Source organism: Loxodonta africana, chromosome 1 (genome assembly GCF_030014295.1).
Source record: "Loxodonta africana isolate mLoxAfr1 chromosome 1, mLoxAfr1.hap2, whole genome shotgun sequence".
NCBI lineage: Eukaryota > Metazoa > Chordata > Mammalia > Proboscidea > Elephantidae > Loxodonta > Loxodonta africana.
The window spans coordinates 12,591,530-12,619,374 of NC_087342.1; the positions used below are offsets into that span (position 1 = coordinate 12,591,530).

At 42.9% G+C, this 27,845-nt stretch overlaps 1 protein-coding gene across 7 annotated transcripts in view; it reads left to right on the forward strand.

The window, feature by feature from the left end:
* The window catches only part of CD86 (CD86 molecule), an 86,234-nt gene that overhangs the window by 21,268 nt on the left and 37,121 nt on the right, over positions 1–27,845 (forward strand). For 2 of the 7 annotated variants that reach the window (XM_064288133.1, XM_064288202.1), the window contains exon 2: positions 25,966–26,015. In XM_064288133.1, coding sequence (XP_064144203.1) covers positions 25,966–26,015 — 50 coding nt within the window. Of the gene's footprint in view, positions 1–8,683; positions 9,248–25,965; positions 26,016–27,845 lie in introns of those variants that run through there. The other 5 variants (XM_064287984.1, XM_064288024.1, XM_064287923.1 and 2 more) reach the window with 5 other exon arrangements.

Below are 27,845 nucleotides of genomic sequence, written 5' to 3' on the forward strand. Positions count from 1 at the left end.
TTTCACAGTTCTGAAGGCTAGAAGTCCGAACTCAGGGTGTCTTCAGGGCCATGCTGTCTCTGAAGGCTTTAGAAGAAAAATTCCTTGAAGGTTTCTGTGAGTGGGGTCCAGGGTTCGGCAGGGACTGGGCGTCTGTGAAGCGTTAATACTTCCGGTTTCTGAAGTATCAGAGGAGGACCACCAGGATGGTGGGAGTGAAGAGGTGTCTAGAAAGCATGTATTTTCTGATATTTAGCTCAGGACTGAATGAAACGTAATACCAGGGTGGGGGTGTTCCTGAAGCCTGGGTGGAAAGCCTTCTCCAAGAACTGAATGGATGAGGTTGAACATCTGTGTTAAGTTGGAGTCTGTGTCCTGCTGACAATTCAGATGCGCTCTAAGCATTCTAAATGCACGTCAGAGTGTGGCTGGCTGGGAACCCAATTTGTGGTGCTTGAGGGCATGGAAAGGAAGGTGGAGTCCGATGAAGGACTACAGTTTGCTTCTGCCTGGGCCCAGTGGTACATTGGCTTGTGCTGTACAAACCATTGTTAATATATGGCAATGGCGAAAGCCCCAGGATGCTGACGTATTCCAAGTGCCAAAAGATTGATTTTTATAAGAGACTACAGCATTAGATCAGCATAGAGAAAAGAGCCCACCTTCCTAATTCTGCTTAGCCCTATGAATACTGGTTTTCCTTTCACCTTTAAGTTAGATGCTGTCAAATTGAGTTAAAACAGGACAAGTTAGCCTCATAAGATTCCTCAGAAAGGGATACACTCAAGCATACATTCTCTGAAAATTCAGGCCACAAAATTATCATGTAGCTTTGTGAGTTTTGCCTTGATTCTGTCTGGCCCACCGATGTGGCCTTGAAGGTGTTTAGCCTTCTGAGGTTCCACTTGGAGAGACCGACGACTCTGTGAAACACAGCAAGACATGGCACCCTTTACCTCTGCCCTCAGCCTCTCTTGCAGCTCCCAGACAGGAAGAGCCGTTCACGTAGCCTGGCCTTAAAGCCTCAGTTGACCTCATGATAGCCAGAGAAGCTGAACGGTTCAGTTTCCTGAGTCTGCTCTCATCTAACATGGATGACATCACCTTTCAGAGTTTCACTGGCCTTGGCATTTTCACATCATGAGTCAACCCAGACCTTCGTTTTCTGTCTTAAGAATATCAGATGAAATAGGGTCAATCAAACCAAGCACAGAGTATGGGTCCTATGCTTGTCCCTAGAAGAAAGTGGGCCCCTATGTCCTCAGTGCTTCTGGGATACATCTTATTTGCTCTGTTTGTCTTTGAGAGTCAGGTAGCTCTATCAGAAGGTCTGTCTTTTTGGAAGATAGCAGAATAGGAACTGTAGTTATCAGGCAAGGTCCATGTAGTTACCTAGCCTTAGAACGGTCTTTACTTCAGACTTCATGAAGATAACACAAAAAAATGAAACCCTACCTACGGTTTACTGTGCATTAGCGTGCCCATATACCGGATTATAAAGGACAAACAAAGGAATCTTAATTTAGAGAACTTGGCTTTCTCTGGCTTTTTACAGGAGGATTTCAGTGGTTGTTATTTTTGATCATGGACTAGCTTAAAGTTTCCTTTAAATACTATGTCTTTATTCCAAACTTGCTGAGGTTTTACTGGCTGTCCATTTCACAAAATACCTTACTAAACTTCTCTGTTGTTTGTTCAGTGCTGGAGTCTTGTTTATTTATGGGGGTCTGGGGAAGGGGGGTTGATTCTGTTCCCTCTGGTAGGAAGAATAATTTTCTGATACTGCTCTGAGCAGAAAACGGACCGAGTCGTGGATGCTGTCACCCTCCCTGTGTTACACCCTCAAGCTCTGCCTCTTAAGGTAACCATTCTGGAGGGAGTTCCCAGTGAACTGTCTGGGCTTCAGAATGCCACTAATTATAGATTTGTTTATATCCATCCTACAGGGTCAATATGATGAGAACGCAGGGACATTTATCGATAACTTTACTGGGTTTACTGAGCGCATTTTACACGTCAGGTGTGCCAGCTTTGTGTGTACTGGCTCATTTCATAATCACAGTGGCTCTATTGTTTATAGAAGGGGAGACTGAGGCACAGACAGGCTAAGCACTTTACTAAGACCTTGCAGCTCATCTGAGTTAGAGCAATGAAGTGAATCACAGTCCCTGCTCTCACCCACTAAGCTACACCTCCTGGAGGCTGGGAACAAAACATCTCCTTGTTTGACAATTGTCATCTTAGTGAGACAACCCCACGTAAACTCAACATTGCCAAGCAAAGCCAGGGCATTTTAGTCTTTAGCTTTTATGTTTTGAAGAAAAAAATCTATATAAAGTCGCCAGAAAGTGTCTGCCACATAGGAGATGCCAATAAGGGTCATCTTTTTTTTATTGTTACATGCAGAGATTACAGGAAAGAAACTCAGAAAAACAAAACTGAAAAAACAAAACAACATGTGCCCCACCTCCATAAATGAGATGTAGTTGTTACTTTGTTCAAGCCTGATGAAATTAGAGCTGGATTTCTGATGTTTTAGGAATGACTAATGCTCCAGGGAACAGGATGTGAAGCAGAGCAAAGGAAATGGTCGTTTTGCAACAGTTTCTCACACCCTGTTCTCTTTTCACTTTTTGTATTTTTACTTTGTGGATCCTGCCCTACCACACTAATATTCTGAGTTTCCTTCATGATTATTAATTGATATATATATATATATATATATAATGTTTTCTTTACCTGTATGCTTAAAAACAATTTCTTTTTTATTCTTGTAAAAAAGGGCTTTAAAATTTTTGTTGCCTTTTTGACATAATATTCATTACGTTGAAGATAGGTTTTTTTGGGGGGGTTGGCTTGTTTTATGTGTTTTTTGTTTGTTTTAGCAAAATACACCTTTAATTTACCACTGTTTAAAAAAATAATATTTAGTTAAGCAAAATTAACTTTACAGAAAGCTCTCCTGGAGTCCATACACCCGGTGAAGTAAGGAGCACCTACATTATAACACGCAATGTACATCCAATTTGAAAGAGGAAGTACTTGGTGGACTAAGTAATTACTACTTATGTACATGTAGGAAAACTTTACTGGTCCTGGTCAGCAGGGAAGGAAGTGAGAGGCAAACATTTGACTTCATGAAATAGTCTGATTCATAGAATATTTTGAAAAAAGAAGTGGTTTTTCTTTTCAAACGTAAATGTACTATGAAGTGTATACTTGGGTATTAGTTTGTAGAAAGTAAATTATCACAAATGCCTCCTGCTACTGTGCTGGCTATCTTTGTTGTGTAATCTGTGAGCACCTTAGTCATTAAGGATTCCTGATTAAAAGGTAAGTAGCAGTAGATCAAAGGGAAAGGAGACTTCTGGGACCATGCAGAGACAGAAAAAAAGGAAAACATATTTTCAATTCACCCAGGACTCTTTGGATACCTAACACCTGCTTCTTGGTCAAGCATAAAGATTCAGCCCAGACTGAAATGGAGGGGGATCAAAGGAGGATTAGGCAATCTTGTGAAATTCCTGGGTGGGGCAAGCAGGTAACATGCTTGACTGCTAACTGAAAGGTTGAAGGTTGGAGTCCACCTAGAGGCACCTAGGAAGAAAGGCATGGCAATCTGCTTCCGAAAAATTAGCCATTGAAAACCCCATGCAACACAGTTCTCCTCTGACACACATGGGCAACTGATGCTGGTAGACAGCTGCACAGAGGACTGAAAAGGAGTGAGTGCACAGAGCAATAAAGAGAACAAAGGTGATAAAGGCAGATAAATAAAACCTCATCTGATTCGTCTCGGGATCCCATCAGCACAGTGCCTGGCTTATAGGAGAAGCTCAGACTATTTAGTTAAGTAAGCAAATGAATGTATTGTGAACTTGGATAAATCAGCAAGCCTTCCTGCATCCTAAAAAGGTAGAGAAAATTATACTTACTTTATGGTATTATTGTGAAGATAAAAAAATAATGTATGTATTTGTAAATACGTGTATTTATATGTATGTAAAATGTAGATCTGTATATTACATTATTATAAATATTTCCATTCATAAATCATTTCACGGATGTATTAACAGGTTGGGTTTGGGTGACTAAGGAAAGGTGTTTTGATTGTGAGAACCCAGTAAAACTCTCCTCCAAAGTCAGGCTGCCTGTCTGAGCTGAGCCCACGTGAGCCACGCCCCTGCCTTCAGTCCTTGGCTAACTCAACACCTTTCATAAAATGATTCTAAAGGCCTTCTAAGTACTAACAAGATAAATTTTCCTTGCTGCGAAATTCTTAATATTTTTTCCGCAATCACGTTTCTATTGCTAAAGTATTTTTTATAACATTATTGAAGGATATTTTACATATCATGTAATTCTTCTGGGAAACCCTGGTGGTGTAGTGGTTAAGTGCTACGGCTGCTAACCAAAGGGCCGGCACTTCAAGTCCTCCAGGAGCTCCTTGGAAACTCTATGGGGCAGTTCTACTCTGTCCTATAGGGTCACTATGAGTCGGAATCGACTCGACGGCCCTAGGTTTGGTTTTTTGGTTTTGTAATTCATCCATTTCAAGCAGACAATTCAATGATTTTTAATAAATGTAGTCAGTTGTACAACATCACCATAAATCAATTTTAGAACATTTTTGTCATCCCAGTAAGATCTGGCATGTCCATTCACGGTTAATACTTGTCCCACCCTGCCGAACCAAATAATCACTAAGCTACTTTCTATCTCTATAGATATACCTTTTCTGGGAAGTTCATATAAATGGAACCATGTGGTTTTTTTGTGACTGGCTTCTTCAATTAGCATGTTTTTGAGGTTTATCCATGTCATAACATGTACCTATTTGCTTTTATTTACTTCCTGTTAATGAAAAATGAAACTCAAGCTGTCTTTTGCTTTTATTGAGATTCAACAGGCTCCTTGTCGAATTTGTGGGATTTTAAGCGGTAAGGACTTAACAATTATATCGTTAATACATATTCATACATTGATTGATACATGATCATATATTCATGCGAGAAGCATTTATCTTGGGCCAGGCACTGGGAATACAAAAATGAAAAAGATCTAGTCCTTGTTCCATAGAAGCCCTTGTCCAGAGGGTGCATCAGACATAGAGGCAGTAACGAGACAGTGTGACCAGTGCTATCATGGAGGCCTATACAGGATCTTCTAGTAATATCAAACATGAACCAACCAGATGCCTGAAGGAGGATGGGAAAAGGAGAGGAACATGAAGTGGGCCTTAGAGGATGAATTGGATCTCTCTAGGCTGGTTGAGTCCCACTGGTGGTACAGGAGGTATTTTCAGGGAAATCCTTGATGACTTACTTGCAGAGGGGCACAGATAAGGCATGGATTAACACTGAGTCACATAGTGAGAAACTTATTCCAATTCTAATTGTTTTTTTCTATCTTTTTGTTTATATTAAGTAGATCTTAGTTTAGCACTAATATCTCTATCATCTAGCGCTTATCAATATTTCTTTCCAAGAGGAAACAGGTCTCTATCTCCAGAGACTTTGGCAATTAATGGTATATAGCTCAAATTCAATTGCAACGTCTTAGCTATCTAGTGCGTTACAACAGAAGTACCACAAGTGGGTGGCTTTAACAAAGACAAATTTATTCTCTCGTAGTCTAGTAGGCTACAAATCTAAATTCAGGGTGCCGGCTCCAGCGGAAGACTTTCTCTCTCTGTTGGCTCTGGAGGAAGGTCCTTGTCATCAATCTTCCCTTGGTTGAGGAGCTTCTCTGAGCAGGGACCCCAGGTCCAAAGGATGCACTCTGCTTCTGGTGCTGCTTTCTTGATGGTATGAGGTCCCCCACTTTCTGTCCGTTTCCCTTTCCTTTTATCACTTGTAAGATAAAAGTGGTACAGGCCACACCCCAGGGAAACTCCATATTGGATCAGGGCTGTGACCTGAGCAAGGGTATTACATCCCATCCTAACCCTCTTCAACGTAATCCAATCTTGCCTCATTAGCCACAGGCAGGGATGAGGATTTACAACATATAGGAAAATCATATCAATCACAAAATGGAGGACAACACACAATACTGGGAATCATGGCTTAACCGAGTTGACATATATTTTGGAGGGACATAGTTCAATCCATGACAGAAGTGTACCCATATTTGTTGTTGTTAGCTGCCATTGAGTTGGCCCCTGACTTATGGTGACCCCACGCACAATGGGATCGGACCACTATAATCCGTAGAGCTTTCACTGGCTGATTTTTTGGAAGTAGACCATTAGGTCTTTCTTCCTAGTCTGTCTCAGTCTGGAAGCTCCAATGAAAACTGTTCAGCATCATAGCAACAGGCAAGCCTCTACTGACAGAGAGGTGGCAGCTGTGCTTGAGGTGCATTGGCCGGGAATCAAACCCATGTCTCCTGCATGGAAAGCGAGAATTCTACCGTTGAACCACCACTGCCCTCAGTATTTATATTTATCCCTCTTTTATCTATGGCAAATGACACTGCTTTTTAATTTTTTAATAGTGACATAAAGATTCCTTTTAAAATAAACTTACTTAAAGTGAGTTAAGAGAAAATACGATATAAGTAGTTGTACAGATCTTACATATACAGGAGGTGGTACTACTAACTAAGGAGGCCTGGTGGCCAAATGGTTAAGTGCTCGGCTACCAACCAAAAAATCAGCAGTTTGAAACTACCAGTCGCTCTTCGGGAGAGAGATGTGCCAGTCTGCTTCTGTAAAAACTGCAGTCTTGGAAACCCCACGGGGCAGTTCTATTCTAGCCTGTAGGGTGGATGGAAGTTGGAATCAACTCAACGGTAACACGTGTTTTTTTGTTTGTTTGTTTGACTAGTAGGTAGAATGATTGGAGTTTGGGAAATACTGCTCCAAACATTTTGTTAGCAAGAATTTTGAATTTAGGCTACATCATATTTTGACTGCTGAGTACAAAAAAGAGAGAAACTTGAAGAATTATGTAGAATATGAATTGATTCTCCCATATTCTGACAGGTGGGTAATTTCATGTATTACAATAAAGAAACCACATGGACTCTTTTGAATAAAAAAACTCTGCGATAGTAAAATCCGAAGGAAAACCCCAGGTGGGGCCTATCTCCATAAAGTATTATGTTTCCAAGTGAGTCAGGGCCCAGGACCTGCGGGTTTGAGAGGCCCGGATGGAAGGTGAAGGTGTTTACGGTTGGTTTGGGGAAGAGTGGTCATCTTCTCTGCAGTGAAAGAAGGGTCTTTGTGGAAAGGTCAACAGAAGAAGTGGGAAAATCTAAGAATGATGTTATCACTGTTGTAGTTGCCGTCAAGTTGATTCTGACTCATGGTGACCCGTGTTCGTCAGGGTAGAACTGCTCCACAGGGTTTTCAAGGCTGTGACCTTTTGGAAGCAGATCACCAGGGCTGTCTTCCAAGGCACCGCTGGGTGGCTTCAAACTGTCAACCTTTCAGCTTGTAGTCGAGCGCTTAACTATTTGCACCACCCAGAGACTCCTCTAAAAGTAGACAGGAAAATAATAATGAAGACTAGATGGTTGTCACAGGTGATTTACATGCAGATCTCATTTGTTTTTCACAACAGTGCAGCGAGGAAGCTTTTATTAGTCACATTTCAAAGAAGAGAAGACTGAGGGGCAAAGTTGTTCAGTAACTTGCCCAGGTCCAGTGGTCGCGTCAGAATCTGACCCCAAACCTTCAGGTCTACACCCACGCTCCTCCCCTTGTGCCAAATGCCTTTACATTGAGAGTCTTCTCAACTTTGTCAATCACACACAGCTATTACTTTGTCACTTTTAATTTCGTCAGCCCTGTAGGGCACAGCTAGCCTTGAAGAGAGCAGAGGAGGCATGCTCAGAGAGGAACTGCCTCTCTCCTTCTAAGCTCAAATGCTCCAGACCTCAGACATACAAAAATGCCCCTACATTGAGCAAGGGCTTTGCAGGGACTAATGGAGCCAGAGGGGGCAGTAGTGGCTCAGTGGTAGAATTCTCATCTTCCATCAGGGGGATGCAGCCACCACCACCTGGCAGTAGAGGTTTGCATGTTGCTGTGATGTTGAAGAGGTTTCAGCAGAGCTTTCAGATTAAGATGGACTAGGAAGAAAGGCCTGGCAATCTACTTCAGAAAAAACAGCCAGTGAAAACCCTTTGGATCACAGTTGTCCGATTCCATTGTGCCTGGAGTCGCTTTGAGTTGGGGGCTGACTTGATAGCAGTTGACAACAGCAACAGCAATGGGGTCAGAGAGAGGAATTGTGCATCTGAGGTAAGTAGGATTATATATGCGAAATCTGTCCTCATCGAAGGACTAAAACCCCCAAAATCCAAACCCATTACCATCAAGCCGATTCCAACTCATAACAACCCTATAGGACAGAGTAGAACTGCCCCCATAGGATTTCCGAGGCTGTAATCTTTAACCGAAGCAGACTGCCACATCTTTCTCCCACGGAGAGGCTGGTGGGTTCGAACCACTGACCTTTTGGTTAGCAGCCAAGCGCTTAACCATTGCGCCATGGAGAAATCTACACAAACCTTTTACACTTCTGCTTGTGACTTATCTCCAGACTCAAGAGTACTACCCACTTCCAGGAATCACAAACCAAGGTAACAGAAGCATTCTAGATTATGATAATCCAAAACTGGAGGTTGTGTATGTTAATTGCCTTCTCGCAGGATCCAGGGAGATGTACTTAGTGAATGATTTGCAGGGAGAGTGGGAGAGAAGCACCTCGTTGTCCCTCTGCTCTCTGGGGTTGAGGACTTAATCCTGCAGCTCTGCCAAGCTAGGCACAAGCTTGGCATATGGCTGCCCAGTGAAACATTTGTTGGACTGAGCTGAATCCTGAGCTCTGGGACTCAGAGCTGCACCCCTGGGTCTCTGTGAATCTGTGAGGGAAGGTGTCTTTGTCATGCGAGCAACGGGACTGTCTTTGGGGGTTTTCCTCAGGGCTTTACACTCACTCACTCTCTGAGGGTGCATTTGTAGTCATCCTCCTCAGTGGAAATGCCCACCTGTCAGCAGAAGTTCTCTGGAGCTAAGCAAGAGCTCTGCCCCTAGTCTGCGGTGCTGTTTCTCTCGTCAGTTCCCCTTTCTGCATTTGAGTTCTGGCCTCAGTGCAGAGACTTTTTCTGCCTCTATGAAGAGTCTTAGGAGCTGTGGGGAGCTCTTAACGGCTTCTTCTAGTTGGTTCTTAGCACCTTGCTTCTGCATCCCTCGGGAATGCCACGGGGCTCATGTGTCTGGTCTCTGGGAGCTGAGGTGGATGGGCGTTTGTGACAGGTATGTTCTGCAAGGCTCCTAAGCCTGGGGGAGGGTGGTGTGGGATAAAGCTGCAGCTGGGGCAGATGTTCAGAGGTGGGGCTGCTGGCCGGCAAGGGACTGGGTAAGGCTCAGAGCAGAGTGTGTGCTTAAAACTTTTGACCATCGGGTTTGATTCTCAGGCTGGCTAAGTTGGAGGTGGGACATTTCGAAAGTGTGACTCTTGCAGCCAGTTGCTTTCATTTGCTTTGGCGAGCTAAGAGACAGGGCAGGCAGGAAATAAATAGAAGATGCCACTTACCAAACAACTGCCAGCTGCTGTTGGCTCGGGGTCCTGGGAGGTCCGAGCAGCTCTGCTCCAGCGGAAACTGTCTTCGGATGGGAGCCCTCCTGAGCCCTTGTGCCAGTGGGACACCAGGACCATGGGGCACCACAACCTCTCTTCAAGCTGCTCTGCTTTCCTTTCTCCCATCCAAAAAACGTTCCCCGTCCTTTCTTCTCATTCAAGTGCCCTTATCCCAAGGATCAGCCCCTCTTGGCACCAGAGTCCAATAGCTAATTTGGAAAGAAATAGCCCTAAATTAAAAAAGAGCCCAGGCAGTGGTTTAGCGGCACATTCTACATACCGTGAACATATTTGCATTTGCAAATAAACTTAAAATAGTGCCTCCCTGAATAGTAATTTAAGGTGAAGAGAAAGGTGAAAATATTTTTTTGGCCAAGGGGCCTTCCCAGTCTTCTACAATTGTAATAACTAAGGAGATGGACTGCTCCCCTGACATGGGACCTAGCCTTGGGACTAAGGCTCTGGACTAAAATGAGTATTTAATTATGTGGTCCAATTCACGGTTCTATCTCATGTCTGCTGCTTGCTGTTGCAGATACCATTAATGCAATTCGTGAGACTCATTCATTTATATATTCTGAATATATTTATTGAGTGTTCACTATGTTCCAGTTACTACGTTTTTAACAGAGAATGTAAAAGATAAGGTCCTGCATTCTTGAAGCTTTCAGCCTCTAGGAAAACAATATTAACTAAATAATCACACTAAAAATGATCACATGGTGACACGGTGCTCTGAAGGGAAGGAAGCTGGTTCAATGTGACTGGGCTGACCTGTTTGATAACTGTGTCTTTGAGGTTCATGTTTTGGTTACTCTATTACCCACGGCTGGGTTGAGGTAGGCAATGTTGAGGATTGGATTTTATGGGGATGAGGCTAGAGTGGGAGGGTAGACAATGTGAAAGTCAAAAAGATGAGCCAAGCCAGATCATTTAGGTGAAAATCAAAGTTCGAATGTATGTTTCAAAGATAGGATAGAGGTGGGAGTTTGTTTAGGGATCTCTGGGCCAGAGAATTGAAGTTGTGAAGTGTTAGAACAAACACATGTCTGAAGTAAGCAAGTAGGGTGGTGTAGAGGGTCCTGGACAATTTCCCGGAGTCCAGGCAGTGTTGACAACCCCCTTTCATGTCCAGGCAGGTGTGGAGATTATGTGCTTGGGAAAGGGGCGAGCCAGAGACCGGGCACACACCTTTTGTCAGACTCAGATCCTTCCGAACTCTCCATCAGTGTCTACTCAGACTGCAAATCGGGAAATAGATGCAATTTTGAATATGTGTGTTGTTGTTGTTGTTAGGTGCTGTTGAGTCAGTTCCAACTCAAAGCGACCCTACATACAACAAAACAAAACTCCGCCAGGTCCTGTGTCATCCTCACAACCCTTGCTAGGCTTGAGTCCATGGTTGCAGCCACGTGTCGGTCCATCTTGTTGAGGGTCTTCCTCTTTTTCACTGATCCTCTACTTTACCAAGCATAGATGTCCTTCTCCAGGAACTGGTTCCTCCTGATAATATGTCCAAATTATATGAGATGAAGTCTCGCCATACTTGCTTCTAAGGAGCATTCTGGCTGTACTTCTTCCAAGACAAATTTGTTGGTTCTTCTGGCAGTCCATGGTATAGTCAGTCCATGGTATATTCGCCAACACCATAATTCAAATGCACCAGTTCTTCTTTGGTCTTCCATGTTCATTGTCCAGCTTTTGCATACGTATAAGGCAATTAAAAATATCATGGCTCCAGTCAGGTACACCCTAGTCCACAAAGTGACATCTTTGCTTTTTAACACTTTAAACGGGCCTTTTGGGAACAGATTTGCCCGATGCAAAATGTCGTTTGATTTCTTGACTACTGGTTCCATGGGCATTGATTGCAGGTCTGAATAAAATGAGATCCTTGACAACTTCAAACTTTTCACCATTTATCATGATGTTGCTTGTTGGTCCAGTTGTGAGGATTTTTGTTTTCTTTATGTCGAGGTGTAATCCATACTGAAGGCTGTGGTCTTCAATCTGCATCAGTAAGTGCTTCAAGTCCTCTTCACTTTCAGCAAGCAAGGTTGTGTCATTTGAATACAGCAGGTTGTTAATGAGTCTTCCTCCAATTCTGATGCCACGTTCTTCATCATATAGTCCAGCTTCTTGGATTATTTTCTCAGCATACAGATTGAATAAGCCTGGTGAAAGGATGCAACCCTGGCACACACTTTTCGTGATTTTAAACCACGTAGTATCCCCTTGTTCTGTTCAAATGACTGCCTCTTGCTTTATGGTCAGGTTCCTTATGAGCACAGTTAAGTGTTCTGAAGTTACCATTCTTTGCAATGTTATCCATAATTTGTTATGATCCACACAGTTCAATGCCTTTGCATAGTCAATAAAACCCAGGTAAAGATCTTTCTTGTATTCTTTGCTTTCAGCCAAGATCCATCTGACATCACAATGATATCCCCTGTTCACGTCCTCGTCAGAATCCAGCTTGAATTTTTGGCAGTTCCCTGTTGATGTACTGCTGCAACCATTTTTGATTTATCTTTAGCATAATTTTAATCGCATATGATATCGTTCAATAATTTCTACATTCCATTGCATCATCTTTCTTTGGAATAGGCACGTGTATGGATCTCTTCTAGTCAGTTGGCCAGGTAGCTGTCTTCCAAATTTCTTGGTGTAGACAAGAGGGTGCGTCCAGCTTTGTATCCGTTTGTGAAACATCTCAACAGGTATTCTGTCAATTTCTGGAGCCTTTTTTTTCACTAATGCTTTCAATGCAGCTTGGACTTCTTCCTTCGGTACCAGGGGTTCTTAATCACATGCTGTCTCCTGAAATGGTTGAATGTCAACCAGTCCTTTTCGGAACAGTGACTGTGTATTCCTTCCATCTTCTTTTGATGCTTCCTGCGTCATTCTATTTTTTACCATAGAATCCTTCAGTGTTGTAACTCCAGGCTTGAATTTTTTCTTCGGTTTTTTCAGCTTGAGAAATGCCAAGCATGTTCTTCCTTTTTGGTTTTTTAACTCCACATCTTTGCACATTTCACTATAATCCTTTACTTTGTCTTCTCAAGCCACTCTTTGAAATCTTCTGTTCAGTTTTTTTTACTTCATTATTTCTTCCGTTTGCTTTAGCTATTCTATGTTCAAGAGCAAGTTTCAAAGTTTCTTCTGACGTCCATTTTGGTCTTTTCTTTCTTTCCTGTCTTTTTAATTATGTTTTGCTTTCTTCATATATGATGTCCTTGATGTCATTCCACAACTTGTCTGGTCTCCAGTCATTAGTGCTCAATGCGTCAAATGTGTTCTTGAGATGGTCTCTAAATTCAGGGGGTATGTACTCAAGGTCGCACTTTGGCTCTCAAGGGCTTGTTTTAATTTTCTTCAGCTTCAACTTGAACTTGCATATGAGCAATTGATGGTCTGCTCCGCAGTCAGCCCCTGGCCTCGTTCTGACTGATGATATTGAACTTCTCCATGATCTCTTTCCACAGTTGTAGTCAATTTGATATGGGAGTCTCCTCAACTTTGACGTCCAGCAAGGTCCACATGTACAGTCACCATTTATACTATTGAAAAAAGAAATGGGCAGTGAAGAAATCATTGGTCTTGCAAAATTCTATCATGCTATCTCCTCCGTTGTTTCTGTCACCAAGGCCATATTTTCCTACTATTGATCTTTCTTCTTTGTTTCCAACTTTTACATTCCAATCACCAGTAATTACTGATATCTGGATGCATGTTTGATCAATTTCAGACTGCAGAAGTTGGTAAAAATCTTCAGTTTCTACATCTTTGGCATTAGTGGTTGGTGTGTAAATTTGAATAATAGTTGTATTAACTGGTCTTTCTTGTAGGCAAATGGATATTATCCTACCATTGACAGCATTGTATTTCAGGATAGATTTTGAAATGTTCTTTTCGATGATGAATGCGACATCATTCCTCTTCAACTAGTCTTTTCTGGCATAGTAGACCATATGATTTTCTGATTCAAAATGACCAATACCATTTCATCTCACTAATGCTTAGGATATCTACCTTCAAGCATTCCATTTCATTTTTGATAACTTCCAATATTCCTTGATTCCTACTTCCTACATTCCATATTCTAATTATTAATGGATGTTTGCAGCTATTTCTTCTCATTTTGAGTTGTGCCACATCAGCAAACGAAGGTCCTGAAAGCTTTACTCCTTCCATTCATTAAGGTCAACTCTACTTTGAGGAGGCTGCTCTTCCCGGTTTTATTCTGAGTGCCTTCCATCCTGAGAGGCTCATCTTCCAGCACTATGTCAGAAAATGTTTCACTGCTATTCATAAGATTTTCCCTTGCCAATTTTTTCAGAAGTAGACAGTCAGGTCCTTCCTCCCAGTCTGTCTTAGTCTGGAAACTCTGCTGAGACTTGTCCACCATGGGTAACCCTACTGGTATTTGAAAAAATGGTGGCATAGTTTCCGGCATGACAGCAAATGGAAGCCACCACCATACAACAAACTGACAGACACATGGTGACAGATGAGTATGTGTAGAGGATGAGAAGTGTATTCTCAGCACTTTCCGTCTTATTGTCAAGACCCTGAGACCTTGACACTGGATAGGGTCCCATTCCCTGTTCTCCTTTCTTTCATGGGCACGATTCCTTTCTGAGCTCAACTTACTGTTCAAAAAAATCAAGTTGAATTTAACTCTTTAATGGCTAAAAGCAAAAAATCTGTCCCTTCAAGCTAGTATTTGCATTTTTACAGGGGCTTTCAAAAATGCCTTAACCCAAGGAATGAGTAATATGGGAATTCCGAGCACAGGCAGGGCCGGTGTACAGGATGGGTACAGGGGGACGTCCCTTAAAATATGCCCTTGAAACATTGGTTTTTCTGTCTGTGACCATGACTCTGGTTCTGAGAGAATAAGGAAGAGGCCCCACTAGGGGCATGGCTGCCTTTTAGTGCATTCTGTGACCCTCACTCCTGGTGGGCGGAGCCCTCAACTGGATGTGCGCAGGCTCAGAGAAATATGACTTAGGCACTTAGACACCTGCTTGACTTAGGCACTGTTTGGCAAAAAAGGGGAAAATGGCTTCCAAACCCAATGATAATTTGAGAAAGCGGTGCTCCTTGACTCAGAAAGGTCCAATTCTAGACATGACTAGGAAAACTGGATATTTTTATACAAACTTGCTTTTGGAGGAGCACAAAAGCTGAATGCTGTGCCCATGCCCAACTCTTTTCTTCCTGGCCTGTGAGAGGAATGGACTCTTAATTTTAATCCTTTAGTCACCTGCAATATCGAGGGGTGAATGAATGAATCCTTCCGCTCATGAATCTGCATAGACACTTATTCTTTGTGCCTAGCATCTTTGATGCTGCTCTCTTTATATCTATGTGGAAACACTATTCTCCCAAATGGGTGAAGGAAAGGAGAGCTAATGAAAGGAAGCTAAATGTTGGGTGAAAAAATTCTCTACAAACTGGGGCCAAGGAGGATTTGCTCCATGGAGGGGTTGGCGTCCAAGTCACATATGTTGTATAGGAGATGTGGCTGATAGACAGAGCTTAAGGAAAGCAGAGCTCAGAATAGGTGACCCGTATCCATGGGAGACCATCTCAGGTGTCCCCTCAGTCATCAGGGAGTGTTTCTATTTGTATCATTCCCACCTCCCTGTCTCCATGCTGGCCCAATCTCCTCACCTCAGGCCTATGAACTTTCAATATTGAATTGACTTTCTTTAACCAGACAGATACCAGCCCTCACCTCCTTATTAAGGCTACTGACAGGCTTATTTTTTCCAAAATTTCATCATATCGTTTTCTGCTCCTAAACTATCAAACCAAAATTCCAATTTTTAGAAAATATATAAACTCCTTACCTGACTTTCCAGCCCCTTTTAGCCAGCTATCCTACTCTACTTGCAGAAACTAATTTCCCAATATTTGTCCAAAGCCTGTCTTCCAGCCCAGCCAGGTTTTCTTGTGGCCGTATAGAAAGGAAATTGTTGTTCCCCCATTTTCGTGTTTCCTTATACTTGTGGCCCAGAAAATTGCTAAAGAATATTATACTAATAAAAAGTGTTGAAGGAAGAAAACCCAGTATTAGGCCTGTGTCCTCATACGTGTGTGTGCACACATGTATGTATCAAGAATGCAGCTGAGATATTTACCCAGCTAAACTCAAACTTTTAAAAGTGACTCATCACATTAACTGGTGTGATGAGACGCATTAACCAGGTGCATAGGTTGTACCTTATCACGAGTCTGTTTGAGGGGCAGTCATGGGAGGGATCGTTGAGAGCTTGCAAAGTCTTTCAAATACAAAGGCAAATGGCCACCACACTGAATTCTAGAAAGCCAGCAGTTCTCTGAGGAAGACTCTGTTAAGCAATGCAGTGGCCCAGGCTGACAGCTCTCATGTGCACGAGTATCAAAATGAGTGTACCTAGTTAGAACCAATACTGGGTGGAGCCTCATCCGCCAGAAATGGGCTCGTTCCTGCAAGCATTGACATGCCTGGCTCATTTTGTTCCTGTCACCAGGGTACGGTTCTGAAACTAAGTCTGACCCACCCTTTGAGGTCCAGTTCAATTTTTTTTTTTTTTTCTGGGTACATAACCCTTCTGGACTATGCTTGCTGCTCTCTATCCCTTCTAGAGCCCTGAATTACTTGTGGCCAGCTTAGCAGGCCCTCCACAGACAGGGGTAGCCTCTAAATGTATCATAGTGTTGGTTGTTATTGTTGTTGGTGGTTGCTTCTGAGTTTACTCCAACTCCTGGTGACCCCATGTGTTACAGAATAGAACTGCTCGATAGGTTTTCTTGGCTGTAACCATAATGGAAGCAGATCGCCAGGCCTTTTCTTCCACAGGGTGAGTTCGAAACGCCAACCTTTAAGTTAGTAGTTGAGCACAAACCATTTGTGCCGCCTAGGAGACTACACAGAAATAAGAGGAATCAACTGGATGGGTGTGTTAGGAGGGGGGGAGGCAGCGTGTCGACGTTTTTTTCTTAATGGTTCCTTCTTCTGAGAATGCAATGAGAATTTAGAGGTGAACTTCTTAAAAGTTAGTGTTCAACCTCCCTCCCAATTCCAGAATCACTGCTAAAATGTCTCCTCTAAATTATTACCCTACTTTTACTTGCACAGTTCTGGCAGTGGAGAGCTCATTACCTTATAAGAAGTCAAGTCCTTGGTCATAGCACTCGACTGAAAGTCCTTCATCATCTGGAGCTGACATCTGGCTCCCTATAACTTCCAACTATTGAAACTACTTGCCCTTCAGCAATTGTGCATGTGTCCTTCCATGGAAGGCCCCTTATGTATTTACAGATGGCCATTTTGGAGCTCTGGTGGAGCAGTGGTTAAGAACTCGGCTGCTAACCAAAAGGTTGGCAATTCAAATCCACCAGCCCCTCCTTGGAAACCCTATGGGACAGTTCTGTTCCGTCCTGTAGAGTTACTGTGAGTCAGAATCAACTCGATGGCAATGGATTTATTATGTGCTTTGGAGTCTTCTGTTCTCCAGGTTCATTACCCCTGGTTCTTTTAACTGTTCCCCATTTGATATGATTTCATTATTCCCTAGTGAATTTTGCTGCTCCATCATTCAAGTATAACCAACTCGCTGAACGTGATACTGCAAGTGGTGTGGTCTGATCTGCATAAAAGACAGTGATCAAATGCCACACTGCTACTGAGAAGAAATTAATTTATGATGAGCCGTGCCACACTAATATTTAAGTGATTTTTGCACTTATTGTGGATAGGCTATTTCTCTATTCTCCACTTACCTAGTTGTTATTTTAAAACAAGTATAAATCTTCACACTTATACTCAGGAAATCTGTCTTGTTAGCTTTAGCCTCTCTTTTTAGACTTTATCAGTGTTAATTCCGCTGATCAAATTAATAGCTGTGTGGCTCATTTTTGTGAGCAGTATTTGAAAACACAAGGATGCTTTCATTCGTGCTTTTACTAAGTCTGTGAAACTGAAAAAGTAAAAAACAGAGCCTGGTAGCACCCACCAGGGCATCAGTCTGTTAAACAAGAATGATTCCTGCCCCTCAGTTATTAAATGAATGAAGGAATGAGCAAACGAATGAGTGAATCAATACCTTGTCCTCATCCCCTATATTTAATCCATTGCCATGTCCTGTTGATTTTATCCTAAATGTTTCTTAATCTATCCACTTTTCTGCATTTCTGCTGCCACCACCCTATGCCAAATGAGTATCTTCTCTCACTTAAATACTGCATTGGCCAATCGATTGGTCTTCCTGCATCTGTTCTAACTTCCCCTCTATCCATGTACTTACACAGTGGACAGATTTATCTCTTCAAATGCAAACCTGATTATGTCATTCTTCTGCTTTAATTTCTTGAGAGGCTTCCCCTTGCTCTAGGGATAAAGACCCGTCCTTTACTGGCCCATAAGACAAGCATGGTTTGACCCCTGTTGTTCTCTCCAGCCTCAAGGCCCACCTCTCTCTGCATCTCAGCCACATTGACCTTCTTGCACCTTCTTTCATGTCCTCTCCTGCCTCAGTGCCTTTGCACGTGCTATTCCCTTTGCCTAGAATCCTTCCTAGCCACCACCCAGCCTTCACCTAGTTAGCACCTACTCTATCTATTCTGTTATCTGTTGATGCATAACGAACTGCCCCCAGATTTAGCAGCTTTAACAAAGTTGTCGTCAGGAATTTGGGCAGGGCTCTGGGTGATTATTCTGTTCTTCATGGCATCAAACGGGGTCACTTCATGGTATTAGCTGGTAGATGGGCTTGTCAGGAGCTGCACTGCCCAATTCAATAGCTACTACCCACATGTGACTCTTGAACCCTTGAAATGTAGCTAGTCCAAATTGAGATGTGCTAGAAGTATAAAATACCCACCAGGTTTTGAAGATTTAGTGCCCTATAAAAGTAAAATATCACATTAATAATTTTTGTATTGATTACATTTGAGATGATACTGCTGTAGATAAATTGAATTAAGTAAAATAAATTATTAAAATTATTTTTACCTGTTTCTTTTTAAAATTTTCACATGCCTACTAGAAAATTTCAGCTTACCTGCGCAGCTTGCATTTTTGGCTTGCATTATATTTCTCTGGCACAGTGCTGATCTAGAGCAGGAGTCAGCAACTTTTTCTATACTGGGTCAGATAGAAAATGTTTTCAGCTTTGCGGGCCATATAGTCTTTGTCACGGCTACCCAGCTCTGCATGGTAACATGAAAGCAGCCACAGACAATAATTAAACAAACGAGTGTGGCTGTATCCCAATAAAACTGTATTTATAAAAACAGGTTGTGGGCCAGATTTGGTTCACAGCCCATAGTTTGCTGACCAGAGATCTTGAGGATCCAAGAATTGATTCACGTGTTTAGTGGTTTGGCCAAGATGGCTGGAAGGCTGGGCTCAGCTGGGACAGTTTTCCTAAACTCTTACACATGGCCTCTCTGGTATGGTCATCTCCAGGTAGTGAAACTTCTTACATGGTGGCTCAGAGCCACAGAAAGAATGTTCTAAGGCTTCTTATGACCTAGCCTCAGAAATCCCAGAACATCCCTTCTACTGTCTTCCATTCGTCAAACAAGTCACCAAGTCCAGCCCAGATTCAAGGAGAGGAGAATTCAGTTCTACCTCTTCATGGGAGAAGTAGTGAAGGCTCTGTGGCCATCTTTAACCTACCATACTGTTCTTCAGATCTCAGTTTAGGCTAGGCCTACTACAGCTTTTTCAAGTACCATGAAGCCCTCCTTTGTAACACTTATCATAGTTATAATTATGTATTTATTTGTATGATTAGTGGGTCATTGTCTTGCTCCTCTACTAAAATGTAATCATGAGAAGAAAAACTTTCTGATTTTTTTCATTTTATATTCCCAGCACCTAGCACAATGCTTGGCTCAATAAACTATTCAGTGAATGAACAAATACTATTAGGGTACAACTTTGCAGCCAGCCAACTGTACTAATGTGGACCCCACATTTCTCCATATTGCCCTTAAGCATATCACGAAAGAATTTGTGAGAAGCCTTCTTAAAATTTCAGATACATTCCAGTCCAAGCAACCATCTTATTTTGCAGTTCAGAAACCTTGTGGAAAAAAAAAAAAAAAGGAAATAAGCCTACCCCATCCCTCCCATCACCTCAAAGATAGTAAAAGCTCTCTAAAGATCTAGCTGGAGAGCCCTGGTGGTGCAGTGGTTAAGTGTTCGGCTGCTAATCAAAAGATCTGCAGTTGGAATCCACCAGCGGCTCCTTGGTAACCCTATGGTGCAATTCCACTCTGTCTTATGGAGTCACTATGAGCCAGAATCTACACCAACAACTTTTTGATTTGGAAAGGTCTAGCTAAGTCCTGGTGTTTTGACAAGTAATTCTGTGCAGCACGACACACCCAGAGGGGAAACAAAGCCCCAAGAAGCTTATGCTCCCAACCTTCTGGACTTTTAACTCTCATCTCACCCAGCTGGGAGCACTGGTCCAGCAAACCTGGCTTGTCCAGCTGTGAGTGTGAGCTGGCAGGAGGCTAAGCCCTCCCTGAATGCTGGGCTGAGGCAGACCCAGTCCTTCCATGGTGGTCGTGGGGTTTCCTACTTTGCTTGGAGCAAGGACATTTATACATACTGGGAGGAGCTAAGCGTTGCTGCCGGCCATACTGGCCTGGAGCTTGAATGGCAGTTATTTGTGGACACTATCTTTCCCTTTAGCACTGGCTGAGGGACCAAAGCCTATGCCTCTTTAGATCTCCCATAACCTCTCGAATGAGTCTGACACTGAGTACATTCAGTAAATGTTTGTCTGAAAGACTATCTCAATGAATAATCTTCCTCCAATACCTGCAAACATGCCAGCAAGTTTCCTGATACCTTAAATGCCACAGATATTCTAGACAAAGATGTGAAATAGGAAGCATTTTGCTTTGTCGTTCTCCAACGCCCTTCTTGGAACACTTCTCTCACTTCGTGTCTTGTCATATTTGCACTCCTCAGTCCCACCCCACTTCTGGCCACCTACACCCCCTCGTACTGCCCTTTGCCTGCAAAAGATCTCATATGCTCCTTCAGACTTGAGACTTAAAATACACCCCTTATTTGCCTCTGTCTTTTTGCCCAAATATTCCTATTTCCACAGAGCTCTTCTAGGTGTGGTTTAGATGGAACAGAGTAATGTGTGCCTGAAGCTAAACCACTTGGGGAAACTGATCAACCGTCCATGGTTAGAGCAGAGAAGAGCTCTCTGTGCCTGACACACAAGGGGTGCTCAAGCAATATTTGTAGAACGAATGGAAAGAAAGTCTCCTGATGGAAACGGACACTTGCGCCCCTCTCCCACCCCCGTCCCACACTATCTCCTGAGCATCCCATTCTGATTCCAGGATCTACCACCACACCTGGTCTTGGCATGTACTGCTCCCCTTTTACCCTGAAAATAGGTAGAATCAGAATCCTTTCTGCTCAGGCAGAACTGAAATTTGCTGGGATTTTTAAAGGAACTACACTAAAGTGTTAAAAAGAACACAGTGAGGCTGCATGGGTTAAATCCCAACTCTCCCATTTACTAGCTCAGTGGCCTAGGGTAAATTCCTTAATCTCTCTGAGACTCCTTTTCTTCATCCGTAACATAGAGGGAAATAATCCCATCTTGTTATGAGGAATAATAGTACAGTTACTCATTCGTCTGATTACAGCCAGAGTGCTTCTTAGATACGAAGATGGTGAGACTTTGTTTTGTCTCATGTACTTTGGACATGTTACCTGGAGAGATCAGTCCCTGGAGAAGGACATTATGTTTGGTAAAGTAGAGGGTCAGTGAATGAGAGAACACCCTCAACAAGATGGATTAGCACAGGGGCTGCAACAATAGGCTCAAACATAGCAACGACAGTGAAGACTGTAAAGGACAGGGCAGTGTTTTATTCTGTTGTACTCTGAGTTGGAACCTACTTGACAACACCTAATAACAACAACACTATAACCCAAAAACAAACCCACTGCCATCAAGTCAATTCCGACTCATGGCAACCCTATAGAGCGGAGTAGAACTGCCCCGTAGAGTTTCCATAGGCCAGGCATAAAAAGTCAGTAATCATGGTGTCTGATGGGTGCAGCATACATGGCGGCAACGCTTCTTAGGTTTCCGACCAGCTCACCCACCTCACAAGGCTTATTGTGCTCAGAGTCGACAGAAATCTCCTCTCAGAGAATCCCCCCACAAATTCTTAGGTTCTTTCCTCTCCCATTCCCCTTTTTGCTCTCCTTCAAAAGCAAGAGTTTCTACTTCATAGACCTTCTGGAGAAAGCAGTGACTTGTGGTTGTGGTTGAGGGTTCATTCCTAAGGGCTCTTCTTCAGAGCCAGCAAGAAAGGGTTTTCCTTTCCTACCATATCCCTCCCACACATATCATGACTAGAGTTGAGAGTAATTCTTCACATGGGGCATTTATATTTTGTAAGAGGGTCATGTCAATCTTGAGTATTTGAGCGCCATGTTTTAATAGGTTCACTGATGAACTAGAATGTCCCACGTGTTGTCCAGGATAGTGCGTAATCTCTAATTAATTTTAATATTTGTGAAGTTGACCAGAAGGACTGGAGCTACTTAGCCAGGTCATTGAGGAGGTATGTGACTGCTGTCCCCAAATCCTTTAAGGGCTTTGGCAGAAGGGAGGTAGGCTTACTTGCTGAGGACAAAACCAATGCCAATGAGAGGAAGTTAAAGAGGCAGCTTCTAACTCAGGGGAAGAGAGAGTTTCCAAAAAGAGAAGTCAAATATGGTATTGACATTGTCTTAGTTATCTAGGGCTTCTGTAATAGAAATACCACAAGTGGATGGCTTTAACAAACTGAAATTTATTTTATCACAGGCTAGAAGTCAATATTCAGGGTGCTGGCTCTAGGACAAGGCTTTCTCTCTCTCTCTGTCAGCTCTGGAGGAAGGTCCTTGTCTCCTTTGAGCTTCTGCTCCTATGTGATCTTGTGGCCTGACAACTGTCTTCCCCCATTTCTGCTTCTTTTGCTTGCTTGTTTAATCTCTTCTATATCTCAGAAGAGGCTGACTTAAAACACAGCCTACACTAATCCTGTCTTATTAACATAACAAAGAAAACCCATTCCCAAATGGGATTATAACCACAGGCATAGAGGTTAGGATTTACAAAACATATTTTTGGGGGACATGACTCAATCCATAACAGACTTCCTTGTGAGATTGTGAGTGCCCCATCACTGGAAATATTTTTTTAAATGTTGGTTGACCATCTGTCAGAGATATTAGCAGCATAACAACTGCTATATGGGGAACATTTGTTAAATGCTTACCTACCTTGTAGCAGGGACCAGGCTTATTGATTCCTATGCATCAAGACTTGTTGGGTAGGTACTTTTATTATGGCCATTTTTATAGATGAGGAAAATGAGGCACAAGAAGGTCCAGTAACTTGCCCAAAGTTTCACAGCTAGTAAGTGTAGAGCTGGGATTTGAACTCATGCACTCTACATCCAATCTTCGGCCAAGATTTTCCAGTGCCATGTAATTATCTGAATTGAAGGTTAAATTTATATAAAAATACAATTTGATTTTGTGTCCCTGTTTGACATGTAAGCCAAAAATGCAAATCAGAAAAAAAAAAAAAAACTTTTGGTTGGGTCAGGCATACTGATTTCTAGTTTATAAACAACGGGAGATCCCTACATCAGGTAGTTCAAACTCAAAGCATTCCCAGTCCTCAGATACTGCGGTTAATAGGATGCTGTTGGTGATCTACTATGAGGAAGGGCACGGAAATCAAATGAAGAACTCTGTGTCACCAGAACTCTGGTGTCATATTTGGACCAACCAGTGATTCCTAAGCTCTGAAAACTGTGGAAACTACTGGAGGGGAGGCAGAGAGCAATCTGGAGCCAGCTAGTTCAGTTCATATGTTGAACACCTACCGGGTATTTCAGCAGCTGAATATATTTGCATCTTATTGTCTTCAAGTGCTAATTTCCTACATATGAAAGAGCTCCTACAAATCAGTAAGAAAGATAATAAAAAGTCCAACAACCCAAATTAAAAGTGGGCAAAAGAATTATGCAGACAGTCCATAGAACAGGAAATACTATCTCATACATATGAAAAGATGCTCCTACTCACTCAAAGTAAGGGAAATTCATTTTAAAATTGCAAAGAGATATCATTTTCACCTTTCCTGTTAGCAGAGATAAAAAATTTGTTAACATGCAGTGTTGGCAAAAGACATGACAGCAAGCACTCTCAGGTTTTGTGTGGTGGAGTATAAACTGACATAATCTTAGGAGAGAGCAATTTGTCAATACCTGTGAAAATTAGAACTGCAAGTACCCTTTGACGTTTGGTCAAGCAATTCCACTTCTGTGACTATAGCCTACTCCCATACATGTGTGATATGTTCAGGGTTATTCACTGTGGCAAAAAAAAAAAAAATGGAAACAACCTAAATGTCTATCAAAAGTGGTTGTGAAAATAAATTATTACCATTCATCCAATAGAATAATACACAGCTGTTAAAATGAAGATATTCTGTATGTGCTAATATAGTCTCCAACATGGTGGGTAGGTGTGCAGAGCAGTGTGTATAGTATGCTACCATTTGTGTTTAAAAAGAAGAAGAATATGGCTGTACATATGTACATATATATATTTTTGCCTTGAATAACTGTAAGTAGAGGCAAGTTGTTTTTTTTTTTTTTTTTTTTTTTTTTAGAGGCAAGAAACTGGTGCAGTCAGCCCAGTTACATCTGTGGGAGAGAACTAGATGGGTAGGGTAGAAAGCCTTGCTTTCCCTATTTATTACCTTTATATATTAAATTTAGTACCATGTGCAGGTATGATCTACTCAAAAAAAATTAATTAAAAAGTGGAGGTTATAGTTTAGATGGCTTAGTGGTTAAAAGCTCAGCTGCTAACCAAAAAGCCAGCAGTTCGAATCTACTAGCCACTCCTTGGAAACTCTATGTGGCAGTTCTACTTGGCCCTATAGAGTCATTATGAGTCAGAATCGACTTGACTGCAAGGGGATTGTTTGTTTGTTTATAGTCTAGAAGATGAAAAATATAACAGAAACACTTAGCCCAATACCATGTGTTTGGTACCATGAGAACACAGAGGGAAGGTGTCCAGCACAACCCAAAGGGATCAGAGATGGCTTCAAAAGAAACTACCCCCCAAGGAAGAAAGTTATTTCTGCTAATTTCTGGACAGCTGTGCTTCTTCTTCTAAGCACTGGTTTATTTTTATCTTATGGACAGTCCTATGAATTAATTCACTGATCAGGCTTCCCTTTTTACACTGGCTGGTAAAAAACCGCGATCCAAATTTGTGTCCTGCCCGCATACTAGGCAGCAGATTTCTACAGTTAGTGTTTAGTGCTTGGCTTCATTTTACAGCCCTGACTTTGGTTTCCACCCGTTTCTAACGTCAGTCGTCTTTTCTTACTATACGCTTCTCTGAAAGCCACGCTACATCCTTTCTGATATAAGAAATTGAAGTAAGTGGGTGAGTGGAAAAGGAAGGAGAGGAACAGAGGAGGAGAGAGGAAGAAATCTTGAAGCCATGAGTGTCATTGTACTTGGCTCCGTCAGGTAGATGATGTAAATACTCCAGTGCAGTGGTTTTCAACGTGTGATCTTTGGACCAGCAGCATCACCATCACCTGTGAGTTTTGTCAAAAATAAAAATTCATGGGCTGCACCCGAATCTACTAAATCAGGATCTCTGGGGATGAGGACCAGGGAAGTTTAACAGGCTCTTTGGGTGATTTTTATGCACACTAAAGCTTGAGAACCACAGGGGAACTGTGGAAAGGAAGTGTGATGTCTAAACATAAATACTCTCCGTTTGGCCTATCGTACTCACTGTATTGGTCAAGGTAAGTAATGCTAACTGCTGAAATAAACAATCCCCAAAATCTCAATAGCTTGACACAATAAATGTTTCTTTTTTGTCCATGCCACAGTCAAGTGTGGATCAGTAGGGGTGGAGGCGGGGTCTGTTTTAGTCAGTGAACAGGTCCCCCCATAGAGCAGCTTTGCCATCTTCTAGGTCCTTGGACTCCTCCTCTGAGTCCTCTGCATCCAAGAAACAGGAGAGGGAGGAAAGAGAAGGGAGGTGTTAGGGGCCAGATCTAGAGGTAGCATCCTCCCCTTCTACCCATGCATGCATTGGCTGGAATGCAGTCACATGGCCTCCTAACTTCAGGGGTAGCTGGGAAGTATGGCCTCACTGTGGAGCTAGGAGGAAAGGAAATGGTTTTGGTGAACGCGTAGGATTGTTTCTGCAACGCTCATGAGCCCGTACCCCAAACTCCACTTGTCATGTTTTGGTGAAGACTGGTTTTCAGCTTTGTTTTCTAATCAAGTTTTATCTTTTCTTTCTCAACTCCAGCACTATGGGACTGAAAAGCATTCTCTTTGTGATGGCCCTCCTGCTCTCTGGTAAGAACCCTCTGACTTTGTAAAGATGTAGCATCCTTCTGCTAACTCCTGATGAGGCTGAACACTGCAAGTCTGGGCATGAGACTTGGTAGATTTTACTTACTTTCTACCCAGGGTTGCACAATACCACATGCAAAAAAGGCTTTCCTGGAGAAGAAGAAAGTGTAGTGATTGAGTCTAGGTGTCTCAGCTGGTGGCAGGCAGGGCCAGCCTGGGGTTAAGGCCCTGCTGCTTGTGTGCATCCTTTTCCTTTGCCATCTCACACCCGTGGTCCTAGATGCACAGAGCAGGGTGGACTGGACCATCCGGCAGTGCCCAGGGAGCCAGACCAACACCACTGGAGCTTGATGCTTTTGCTCCACACATACTCCATTCTGGTCTTCTCTATCCCCATCTCTGGCATTCTCAGGCCCTTAGGAATAGCTGGTAGACTTTCCAAAGGTCTCCTTCTACTAGGGAGCATTGATCTGCCTGTTCTCTGCCTTCCCTCTCCCCCTCCACTCTCCTCTCCCAGTCCACCCCCTCAGGCCACAGCTGCAGCTCTGCTACTTCCTACTTCAGTGGCTGGTTTCATCAGCAGTTAGTTGCACCGTGAAGCTAGTGAAGCTGAAGCCTCAGGGCCTCTCATTGCACAAGCCCTTTTCAGAGCCCCTTCCAAGACCGCATGGTCGGCGCTCACAGAGTAGTCACACGTCCTGTGTTTTGACAAAATTTACATAAGTAAAATATTTTAACCACAGTGAGTTAAGACCCATGTCCCTTTCCACTGCAACTTTCTCTCTATTACCTTCTCCTCCTGTTGGGTGGTGGGGTAGTAGCTACAGGCCTTTTGTATTTGTAATTTTGTGTTCTTTTTCTAAAAGGCCCCCCTCCCAAGTTTTATAAGCTTCAGGCCCCACAAAACTTGGACCATCCCTGTTAGCTGTGCCTCTCTGGGTTTCAGTTTCATCATCTGTAAAATGGGGTTGGCCGAGGTCCCTGCCGTGCATCCTGTGACTCTGTGACTTTCAGTTTCTCCCGGCCTGCCCCTTCTTGTTGCTCATTTTCTCAGCGTCAGCATGGAGAGGGAAGCCATCCAGCCATGGTGAGAGCAGACGGGGAGGCTCAGCTGAGCCTGCGGTGCAGCTACAGCAGTGCTCAGGCCACCCCCAACTAACCAGGCCAGCTACACAGCGGCCTCCTCCTGGTCACCACAACCAGGCCCTTGGCCTTTGTTCCCAACCCAGCCATGGGTAATGAGGAGCCAGGGTAACAGGGAGAGACGCTCCCTCGTACCAGTGGTGGCTGTGACAGGCCTTTCGCGCTTTCTGTTTTCTGCTTAGCACCTAGGAACTTTTTGAGTCTATGAGCGTGAGGTCTATAGATGTGTTAACTGATCGCTTCATCGATTTAGGTGGCAACAGCAGCTTCCACCTCCCAGGGCTGATGATCTGCCACTTTAGTTCTTGGGGACATGGAAGGTGTGTGTGAGAGAAACACAGAGAGAGAGGAGAGACAAGACCCTAGGGAACATTATCCAGCAGGACCTCCTTCCCTTGTGGCTTCCAATTTTATTTGACAAATACATATGTAGCACTTACCCTGTGCCAGGTTCTTTTCTAAGCACTTTATAAATATTAACTCATTGAAACATCACAGTAGGTCTGTTCAAAGTGATGAACTCATTGTTAATCACTTTTAACAATGATTTAGATCTCGTTGTTATCCCCATTTACATATGTGGAAACTAAAGCCAAGAACAGGTAAGTAATTTGTCCAAGATCAGCACCATAAAGGGATACTGAGTCCACTCTGTTGGGTGTGAATTGAAGCTCTGCCAACCATTACCAT